At 40.8% G+C, this 11,713-nt stretch overlaps 1 protein-coding gene across 1 annotated transcript; it reads right to left on the minus strand.

Moving 5' to 3' along the window:
- Positions 1–3,814: 3,814 nt before the first annotated feature.
- si:dkey-171c9.3 lies at positions 3,815–11,132 on the minus strand. Its single transcript, XM_024373278.2, has 2 exons — positions 11,000–11,132; positions 3,815–6,222 (listed from the first exon to the last, which is right to left on the minus strand). Exons 1-2 carry the CDS (start codon positions 11,000–11,002, stop codon positions 4,831–4,833), a joined length of 1,395 nt encoding a protein of 464 aa, XP_024229046.1. The 5' UTR covers positions 11,003–11,132; the 3' UTR covers positions 3,815–4,830.
- Positions 11,133–11,713: the final 581 nt, after the last annotated feature.

Genomic DNA, 11,713 nt, shown 5'->3' on the forward strand with positions numbered 1-11,713 from the left:
TTAGTTTTTCTTGGAAATTTTATGGGAGACATGACTGATTTTACAGTTCACGAGGGTTGCCTAATTACACATATGAAGTTTGGAAAAGATCTGACCTTTTTAACTCTTTGAAACAGCCCCTATGACACCATTTAAGGCACTTCCGGCTGGCACAGAAAGCTATAAGGAAACACATATCCTGATTGGGGTATGGAAAAAAACTTTTAGGGTGATTTTAACCACTTCCATTTGCTTCAGGAAGCTTAGAATCGACACAGGTAGACCTCATAGTGTCCTGATGGACTGTCATTGAATACAGGTTCATAAGGCACTTATAACCCACATAGGCTTCAGGTTGACTTTAGAGGAGCTGGCAATGTATTCCTATGGGGAGAGATATTGTAATCTGTGAGATCAAAAATCCCTGATTAACTGTTAAGGGTTAATGCCACACGGTCAAGGTTAGGCTTGCACAGAACCTCAGGAGGACCTCAGGAACGTACCTGAGGTCGAATTGTCCTTCTCACCCTAACGGTTATCTCACTTTCACCCAAAAGCAAATGACATTTAGGGCCAGGCTTCATTTTGGGCCTACTTTTTCACAGTCGCTGCACTCAGAGCGAGCTACGGTCAAGCGGGGCATCTCGTTGAAGTCGGCACGGCCTTGAGAATATGGAAATGCCATTGTAGGATCTGTGTGTCTTTAAGCACCGCACTTTGTCACTCCATCCTTGCTGTGTGTGTGTGTGTGTGTGTGTGAGAGAGCTTTTCTTTGACATCTGTTGGGAGAAATGACTGACTTACAGTTCATGAGGGTTGCCTAATCACACATATGAAGTTTTGCAAAGATTGGACCTTTTTAACCCTTCGAAACAGCACCTATGACACCATTTTAAGGCACGTCCGGTTTACACAGGAAACTGAAAGTGAACACATATCCTCCTTGGGGTAGGCAATTATACAATTTTTAGTTTTAGGTCTTTACATTAAGAACTGACTTATTTACGGAGGGTTTTAGTGAGTGTGTGTTGTTTCAGAAAATCACAGAAAAATCACAGAAATCTCGCAGAGCTCCGAAGCACACTTTAAAAAGATTTGTATGAACACAACTGCTGCAACTGGATCTGTAACTGTTTTTTTTTTAAACTATTTTTGAACATCACCAATTTGACATTGTACGATTTCTCTTAAATGACGATAGACAAATGTCTGGTTATTTTTTTATTGACACTGTAGGTTCCTTTGCTTTGCGCTACAGCGCCTCTTCAACCACTGGTGGCTGAAAAAAATGTGGTTTGTCACCGAAAACCCTCACAAACTTTTACAGATGCACAATTGAGAGTATTCTGTCGTGCTGTATCATTGCCTGGTAAGGCAACTGCACCGCATACAACCGCAGGGCTCTCCAGAGGCTGGTGCTGTCTGCCCAACGCATCACCAAGGACAAACTACACCTACAGCACCTGATGTCACAGGAAGGCCAAAACGATCATCAAGGACAACAACCACCTGAGCCACTGCATGTTCACCCCGCTATCATCCAGAAGGCGAGGTCAGTACAGGTGCATCAAAGCTTGGACCGAGAGACTGAAACACATCAGACGGTTAACCTTTTTGGGATTGGGGGCAGCATTTTCACATTTAGATGAATAGCATGCCCAGAGTGAACTGCCTCCTACTCTGTCCCAGATGCAAATATACAGTGGGGCAAAAAAGTATTTAGTCAGCCACCAATTGTGCAAGTTCTCCCACTTAAAAAGATGAGAGGCCTGTAATTTTCATCATAGGTACACTTCAACTATGACAGACAAAATGAGAAAATCACATTGTAGGATTTTTAATGAATTTATTTGCAAATTATGGTGGAAAATAAGTCTTTGGTCAATAACAAAAGTTTATCTCAATACTTTGTTATATACCCTTTGTTGGCAATGACAGAGGTCAAACGTTTTCTGTAAGTCTTCACAAGGTTTTCACACACTGTTGCTGGTATTTTGGCCCATTCCTCCATGCAGATCTCCTCTAGAGCAGTGATGTTTTGGGGCTGTTGCTGGGCAACACAGACTTTCAACTCCCTCCAAAGATTTTCTATGGGGTTAAGATCTGGAGACTGGCTAGGCCACTCCAGGACCTTGAAATGCTTCTTACGAGGCCACTCCTTCGTTGCCCGGGCGGTGTGTTTGGGATCATTGTCATGCTGAAAGACCCAGCCACGTTTCATCTTCAATGCCCTTGCTGATGGAAGGAGGTTTTCACTCAAAATCTCACGATACATGGCCCCATTCATTCTTTCCTTTACACGGATCAGTCGTCCTGGTCCCTTTACAGAAAAACAGCCCCAAAGCATGATGTTTCCACTCCCATGCTTCACAGTAGGTGTGGTGTTCTTTGGATGCAACTCAGCATTCTTTGTCCTCCAAACACGACGAGTTGAGTTTTTACCAAAAAGTTCTATTTTGGTTTCATTTGACCATATGACATTCTCCCAGTCTTCTTCTGGATCATCCAAATTCTTTCTAGCAAACTTCAGACGGGTCTGGACATGTATTGGCTTAAGCAGGGCGACACGTCTGGCACGGCAGGATTGAGTCTCTGGTGGCGTAGTGTGTTACTGATGGTAGGCTTTGTTACTTTGGTCCCAGCTCTCTGCAGGTCATTCACTAGGTCCCCCCGTGTGGTTCTGGGATTTTTGCTCACCGTTTTTGTGATCATTTTGACCCCACGGGGTGAGATCTTGCGTGGAGCCCCAGATCGAGGGAGATTATCAGTGGTCTTGTATGTCTTCCATTTCCTAATAATTGCTCCCACAGTTGATTTCTTCAATACAAGCTGCTTACCTATTGCAGATTCAGTCTTCTCAGCCTGGTGCAGGTCTACAATTTTGTTTCTTGTGTCCTTTGACAGCTCTTTGGTCTTGGCCATAGTGGAGTTTGGAGTGTGACTGTTTGAGGTTGTGGACAGGTGTCTTTTATAAGGTGTCTGATAACAAGTTCAAACAGGTGCCATTAATACAGGTAACGAGTGGAGAACAGAGGAGCCTCTTAAAGAAGAAGTTACAGGTCTGTGAGAGCCAGAAATCTTGCTTGTTTGTAGGTTTCACACTAAAATCACTTGTTTTTCTAGTCAGAATTTTCTTGTAGTCTCAATATGCCTCCCTTTCTCCACCCAAAGACACACACACACACACACACACACACACACACACCCCTAACACAAGCTCAAAAGAGAGAAAAAAAACACACACACTGACCTCATCCTTACTCCCACTCTCTCCCAGGGCTGGGTTAAGAAATCATAAGCCAGGGGGCTTTTTTTTTAATGGAAGTGGGGTTATTTTTTTACTAGTGGCTTAAAACCACTAGTAGAATCTATGCTAAGGTGCATTGAAAGTGTTCTGGCAGCTTGTTGTGGCGCAACACCCTTTTAGGACACTTTATGTTGTTTTCTTAATTTTGGCAGATACCTGTATGTGCTTGTAATAAAACTTAATCCACAGTTATTTTTGACCCTCTCTGGCTAGATTATTCTCTTTGGTGTATTTTGAACATTGAGAGCGTGCTCCTGTGTTTGGATAAAACATGTATTATAATGCAGTATATTTGGGCCCAGTACGTGCTTGGGCCCAGGCACTGACTCATACAATTCAACAGTCACATATTTATTAAGCATTTTGTATTTACTGTTATTAACCTTTCCAGCGGTCCCTGTAGCATACAATCAAACCAGTGTGATTAGAACACATATTTAGAACGTTCAATTTCGAATGACGCAACAATCAGAATTTGAGCTGGCCACAGTTTTTTCAGAAACAATTTGCACAAACAGAGTCCTTACAACGTTATGTCCAGAATGGGAACAGTTTATTTTTGGATGCAATATTCAGACATTCACAGAAGTAGCTACAGCATAACACAATCATCCAAACCGGAAAAATGTAAACTACATTTGTCCTAGCGCTATCTGAGGACAGATTGATATATTACAAGCGGTCATATTTTTATAACTCTCGGCTTACAGAAACTACAATATGAATGAGCTAATAGCAATCACTATTTATAATTAATCACATCATGGGTGAGCGAAATAATTGAGTAAAACACTTTCTAGATATCGAAAGTAATCCGATGATGTGTAGTTTGTGCTTCACCATGCTTCTTTTTTTTTCATCAACCAAAGATAATAAGAGGAGACAAGATGAGATTGGTCTGTTTATAGTATGCATGTTGAAGGGGGTGAAATGGACTACTTCTATGTGAATTAATGAAGAGGCAAATATTGTCAATTTTCTCTTTCAGTTAAAGTTACAGTTCAGGTTCAAGTGCACAACAACGTTGTCTGACCACTAACTCTAACCTTATGGCATATTGTCAGTAAGCAATTATACATAAACAATGCATTCTTCATGTTGGATTTAGGTTATAGCCCATGTACATCAACCTCATCGGTTCTGACAATACTAGCATGTCATTTTGACCACTAACTCCAACCTTGTGGCAATATCATCAGAAGTTAGCAAATTTAACGACCATTCTTAATTAGGTCTATAGCTCATGTAACAAACCTAATCAGAATTGTGTGTTAAGGTTGTGTCGTATATCAAGCTCATCAGTTTTGACATTACCAACTGTTTTCCATCTCCAACACTTTGTTCAGGAGCTGTCTATTACTCTAATGTCGCCCTCTTGGGGTCAGTTAGTTTATTTTTTACCACCAGGCCGTCCAACACAGTCCAACCAGCCTGGAAAACTACACATATTCCCTATATGGTGCATTTTTTTTGACCAGAGATCTGGTCAAAATTGGTCCACCATACAGGGATTAGGGTGTAATTTGGGATGCAACCCTGGAGAGCTACATACACTGCTTCCTGGAGGCTTCCATTACACAACACCTCACCACAGCTCGGGCCAAGTCTTCAGCATAGGATTGACTGATTACAGAGGTTGGCGAGTGGGCTGGAGGGTGGGCTGTGTTAGTGGTCAGATCCAGATCCATCTCATTAGTTTTGGGTGAGCAAAGTTGGATGCTGGATGACTGGTTGGGATTGGTTGGATAGGGATAGACAATTAGATGAGCCCCTTGGTCCATTGGGTTTGGTTCCCTTCTCCCTATCTGCTCCTGCCGGAGAACCAGGGAGTGATGGAGAGAGGCTGCCTTCTGCTCTTCCCATCCCATGGAGACTGCATCTGAGACCAGCCTTCCAACATACTTCCTCAGCCTCACCTCACTCATGGAGGATGTGATGATTTGATCAACCATTTGATCACATATCAGAGAGAGGCCGTCAATATTTGTCATGTTATTTGTCATCCAGGTGGTGATCTCATCAGAGAGTGCATCCACATATAGTGCATCCACATATGCCATCAGCTTGGCTCTCCTTCCGTGGGGTCCTCGCTCTTCATAACCGTCCATCAAAATACCTGTTGGTAAATCAAACTCTTCCTCTTCTTTCCAAAATTCCTCTCTCTCAGAACACTCCAGAGAAAGAGAGCTCAACAGACGCCCAATGAAATCCTCCCCCTCCCGGGTGTCCTCGACCTCCCCCACAGTCTCCAATGCGAGCCCCCCCTCTCTGTGCTTTTCCTTAGGGGTAGTGGGAGGGGGAGAGGGGAGGAACTCTTTAGCCAAACCCCCCTTTAGTTTTTGGGTAAAGCTAGCCCTGCTCTGGACCATCTCTGGGAAAAGAGGGGTGGTTGGGGGGGCATCTGGGTAGTCCAGTGATCCCACTGTAGGAAGCCCCGACTGGGGTAAGAAGGAGCAGTAGGAGTGGGTGTGTTTGGAGGGTTGTGAAGTGGAGGTGGATGATCCAGAGCTGTGGGACTTGATGGTCACATTGGGGTTATATTGAGGTTTCTCGCCATTGCCACTCATCTCTGTGTGCATATGAACTTCCCCATGTCTTGTATTGTGTAGTCCCTGCTCCCTTCTATCTGAGGATGGGCTGGGGTTGGAAAATGACCAAGATCTTGTATTAGACCAAAAGATATCACTTCTAATTGCTTCCTTCAAGGCAGCTGTGATGGCCAGAGAGGCTAACTTCTCAGCCAGTCTCTCCTGGACTGGAGGACGCCCGGATGAGGACTCATATGTAGCTGAGTATATTATGTCTTCAGCCATGGTGTGGGCGAAACCGTGAATGGTTCTTTCATTGTCTGGGCTGGGATCTAGAACCTTCAGGCTCACACTTTCTGGACTGGGTTCTGGAACATTTTGGACCCCATTCAATACCTCCATTGGAACCTATTAATAAAAAATAAAAATCCAAAAGACACATTTTTAGAGTTTATTGTACACATTTGAGAGCTAAGAGCTGTATTGTGGTACACAGTTACATTGTTTTTTTATTTTTTTTATTTTGACTTCAAGTTCAGGGGGGTAAAGTACTAAAGTAAAAACACTTTAAAGTACTACTTAAGTAGTTTTGGGGGGTATCTGTAGTTTAGTTGACTAATTATATTTTTGACAACTTTTACTTTTACTTCACTACATTCCTAAATAAAATAATGTACTTTTTACTCCATATATTTTCCCTGACACACAAAAGTACTCATTTTGATTCCTTAGCGGGACAGGAAAAGGGTCCAATTCACACACTTATCAAGAGAACATCCATGGACATCCCTACTGCCTTTTGATCTGGCGGACACACTAAACACAATTGCGAAATTTGTAAATTGTGTTGGAGTATCCCCCTGGCTATCTGTAGATTTTTAAAAAAGAAAAACATTTTGTTGTTTGGTTTGCTTTAAGAAGCAATTTGAAATTATCTTTACTTTCACCGGGTGATTTTCACTTTTGCTTGAGTCATTTTCTATTAAGGTATCTTTACTTTTACTCAAGTATGACAATTGGATACTTTTTCCACCACTGTTCAAGTTAAAGTTTATGTTGTCTGTGTGTTCCTGTGTTTCTAACGTCACAGACTACAGTAAGGGTTGGGAAAAGTCAGTGGTCGGAAACCACAGCCAGTGTGTGTGTGTATGCGTGTTGTGCGTGAAAAAGACAGAGGTTGGAAATGCACAGCGAGCCTGCCAATCACCACAGCTGTCAAGTTTCCAGGAAGTCAGTGGGTCACATGACAGACTGACAGGAATTGCAGTTTTATTTAGATCAGAGATGAAAGAGAAACCGTTTGCCTTTGTTCTTCAGTCTTTTACTGTGGTTGAATGTCTGACTTTATAAGAGCTTCTATGATACATTGTAAAGCCAATACCTACTCTCTCTGCCTTTGCATGCTCTACAATATTAGGCTACTACAAGAAAGTGAGAAAAAAAGATGTACAAAGTTAGACTAGAAGACCTTTATTACCCAAACTTGGGAAATTTGATTGGTATTTTAAGCTTCACATCATCACCAAGTACATTCAGATAACTATGAGTACTAGGAAACATTTCACAACACTTACCTTCACTTACAAGTACAAAAAAAAACTATTAAAACATTCTTGGCTTTCTCACTGCCAGAGCATGTCTATAACACAATTGAACTGGCACAAAGTCAAGGCGTTTATTCCTGTCTATGTTATTACAGAGAACTGACCTGAAACCCAGGATGTGTTTTGATAGATGATGGAAGTGTGTGTGTGTGTGTGTGTGTGTTGGATAATTTCACAGATGTAATACAGCTCAATAAAGGATAGTTCACAGTGGCAACAGTGTGTCAGGGTGTTCTAATGGATAACTGTATCCACCTGTGAAATGTATTTGGTTTGAATGTGTGTGCAGGGGAGGCTCCTCAGAGGAGGGGGAGGACCCATCCTCCTCAATGAATTTCATAAAAATAAAAATGTATCATTTTTAGATAAACTATACTAAATATTATTTAAAAACACACTGTTTTGCAATGAAGGTCTAAAGTAGCCTCAACAGCAGTCCGTAGGGTAGCACCATGGTGTAGCCGGAGGACAGCTAGCTTCCGTCCTCCTCTTGGTACATTGACTTCAATACAAAACCTAGGATCTCACCCCTTCCATAACTTACACAGTAATTATGACAACTTCTGGAGGATGTCCTCCAAGATATCAGAGCCCTTGCAGCATGAACTGACATGTTGTTCACACAATCAAAGGATCAGAGAATGCATTTTTTATATTATTTTACTTAACCTTTATTTAACTAGGCAAGTCACTTAAGAACAAAGTCCTATTTACAATGACAGCCTACCCTGGACGGCGCTGGGCCAATTGTGCACCTCCTAATCACGACCAATTGTGATACAGCCTGGAATCAAACCAGGGTCTGTAGAGATGTCTCTAGCACTGAGATGCAGTGCCTTAGACCGATGCACCACTCGGGAGCCCTATGAATCTAGTACTGAAACCATAAGCTATTGCTAGCTAGCACTTGCAGTGCATGAAATGTGGTGAGTAGTTGACTTAAAGAGAGAGAAAGACAATACTTGAAGAGATTTGAACAAATACATTTTTTAAATGAAGGAGAAGCAAGAGAAAGATTGTCATTTCTTTTCTGTTTCACTTACTTAGCTAGCAAATGCAGCTAGATAGTTTAGCATACTCAAAACACTGCTTAACGAGAGGAATGCTAAGTTAGCTAGCTGGCTTTGACTATCCAACAAAACACTGGGAATTTTCCAAGTAAAGGTACATTTTTGGTTTTACAATTGTATTGCCAACGGGGCCTGCATGTGTAACTGCTAACTGCTAATTGACTATGCACTGTAAAGTTAGTGCATGATTGTAGTGGGTAGTGGATCATGTAGTGGATCATGCAGCGGCCAACTCGTTAGTCCTATTAGCTATGCTGACTATAACGTTACTTTAGCTAATATGGTGACAACGATGTAGGCTGTGTGTAGCAGTTATGATATGGTTTGGCTTGGAAAGTTTTTTTTTCTTGATCACATAGAGCTGATGTGTTGTGCAGTGAAGTCCACAAATGAAGGGAAAGGGTGAGAGGAGGAGAGTGCATAGATGTGAGAAGGAATACAAGTTGGCTGCTATGAATGTGAACTGTGTTTACGTGTGACCAGGGGTGTATTTGTTCCGCCGATTCTGTTGAAAAACGTTTCTTAAGCAGAAGCAAACGGAATGAAAAGGGGATAAACATATCTGACTTTGTCCAATATAAACTCTCATTTTCAACTGTTGGACTAATGATTACACCCTAGATCAGCTTGATGCAGTCAAGAGTGTGCAAGGCGGTATTGAATGTGTTGCTGTCTGTCCATGTGTCACTGTTTGTCACCTCAATATTTTCTCTCAACCTGTGTGCACCTACATTCTAACTTTTTATTCATAGACTAGGTTGTAGCAACCTCATGAGTATCATATAGTAGCATAAACCTAGTAATGTTACATTGAACTGGGTGAATGGAACATGAATGACAGTCATCCAATATGCTGTAATAGAAATAAGGCCATGCTCATAAAATATACAAATTGTCCTCCCTAATCTTAAACAGCACTGACCACCACTATGTGTGTGTGTTCTGTGTGTGTGTGTATCTGTGTGCGTGCGAATATAGTTTATTATCCAAGGCTAAAACACATGCCTCTGCCTACCAAACATAGATGATGCTATAGGAAAACATATTTTTACTAAACAATTACAGTCTCCAGATACAGTATGATGTTATAGTAATAATAATCAGTTATTTTCAGAAGGGTGAATGTCAGCCCCAAATGACTCCCTATTCCCTATATTTCACTACTTTTGACCAAAGTCTTACGCAGACAGAGCAGATGCAGAGCGAAGTAATGTGGAACCAATCAGACAGACAGGGATATCTCTTTGGCTATTCAGACACGAGGACGTAGACACATGCTTCTCCCCAAATGGCACCTTATTTCCTATGTAGTGCATTTACTTCTGACCAGAGTCCTACAGGCCCTGTTAAAAAGTAATGCACCATGTACAGAATAGGGTGCCAAATATTTGCATGCTCCAAAAAAATGTAAATATTTTTAGATTTTATCCTAAAACAATATTTTGTTTAAAAAGTAAAGTACTTCGTAAAGTTAATTATGCCGTTGACCTGCACCATCATATTTTACCGTAAGTTTGAGGTCATTTTGTGCATTTGCTTATTTATTTATTTTTGTTGCCAACAAGCTCTATTTTCATGTCATCTGACCATAGCACCGTCTGCAGTTTGAAAAACGGCATTGGCACTTGGATTGGAACTGGTGCTACGGTCAAATGACATGAACATAGAGCTATTTTGCCACGCACACCAGTCGTGGGTTTGGTATTGAAAAACAGAAGCATATGCAGAAAAATACCTCATAATTATGGTAAAATATGGTGGTTGATCTTTGATGTTATTGGTCTATTTTACTTCCACTGGTCCTGAGGCCCTTGCTAAGGTCAACAGCATCATGAACTTTACCAAGTACCAGGACATTTTAGCCAAAAAGCTGGTTACCTCTGCCAGGAAGCTGACACTTGGCCGCTAGTGGATCTTCCAGTAAAGCAATAACCGCAAGCACTAATCAAAATCCGCCCCCCAAATGTTTAATTGACCACAAAATCAACATTTCAGTCTCCTGAATTGACCCCATTTAAAATGTGGTTTTGAATTGAAAAGGGCAGTCCATAATAGCTGACAAAGGATATTAAGGATCTGGAAAGATTCTGTATGGAGGAATGGTCTAAGATCCCTCCCAACGTGTTCTCCAATCTCATAAAACATTTTTAGAAAAAGGCTCAGTGTCATCATCCTCGCCATTGAAGACTGCTATTGAAGACAGGGGTGCGAATAATTTGTATTACTTTTTTAAATGTTGTATTACTTGTTAAGAAAAATCTCTTTCTTTGAGAAATTGTATTAGCATAAAATAATATGATTTCCTTTTTCTGAGCATGCAATATAACTCAGTATTTGTATTTCTTTTATACTGTCTTTTTGCTTATCTTTATTTAAGGGTGCAAAAAATGATGGACCTAACTGTATAGGATTTCTAGAAATAAAGGATAAATAAATTAAGAGATTGGAGAAAAGACTAGTTCTAGAGAAGAGACAGTAAAGAAAACCTTTTTAGGCATGTAGGCTACTCACCATGTTCTATCTGCGAAAGAAGTGTCAGGCAAGAGAAGACATGACAGGCTTGCTGTAGCTGAGATGCAAATGGCCATGATGAGGAAATAGATATACTGTTATGAGCATATACTCACTTCCTGTGTGTGTAATATGAGAGAGAGAGAGAGAGCGAGATATTAAAAGGTCAAATGGTTATGGAGAGTGTTGTAATTTATGTCACCCTTTCATTCTAATGCCTTTCATTCTAATTCTGGCACATGAAAATAGGACTAGGCCCGCCAATTTGTTAAAAGAACCCTGGGGACTTTTTGTAATATGAATTTGACTTTCAAATAGGAGTACTTCAACAGTAAAAAAAATATTTGCGTGAACTTTTTGTCTGTTGTAAACGAGCTAGATTTAGCTTGCTAACCTCATTTGGAACGTGCCTCCTGCAAATCACACTCACATAAATTAAAACTGTTCAATAGTGAAACAGTTTAATTGTTTTTATAGGTCAAAACAAAGACAGTACAGTATGAATATAGGTTGAAACTGCCTTTCCAAAAGAGTGGGGCTTGTCCAAAGTAATTTTGAGTTTTCTCATGTCAATTAACTCATGACATTCCTGGATTACTCATTACACTTATAAAGTCAGATTTAATCAACAAAAAATGTAGTCAGTTAAAAAAAGGTTCAGGGTGCTGTGTGGGTAAATATCTGGCTGTCTTGGCAAAATCACCAGGTAATGCT

The sequence above is a fragment of the Oncorhynchus tshawytscha genome, linkage group LG15 (genome assembly GCF_018296145.1).
Source record: "Oncorhynchus tshawytscha isolate Ot180627B linkage group LG15, Otsh_v2.0, whole genome shotgun sequence".
NCBI classification, from domain to species: Eukaryota; Metazoa; Chordata; class Actinopteri; order Salmoniformes; family Salmonidae; genus Oncorhynchus; species Oncorhynchus tshawytscha.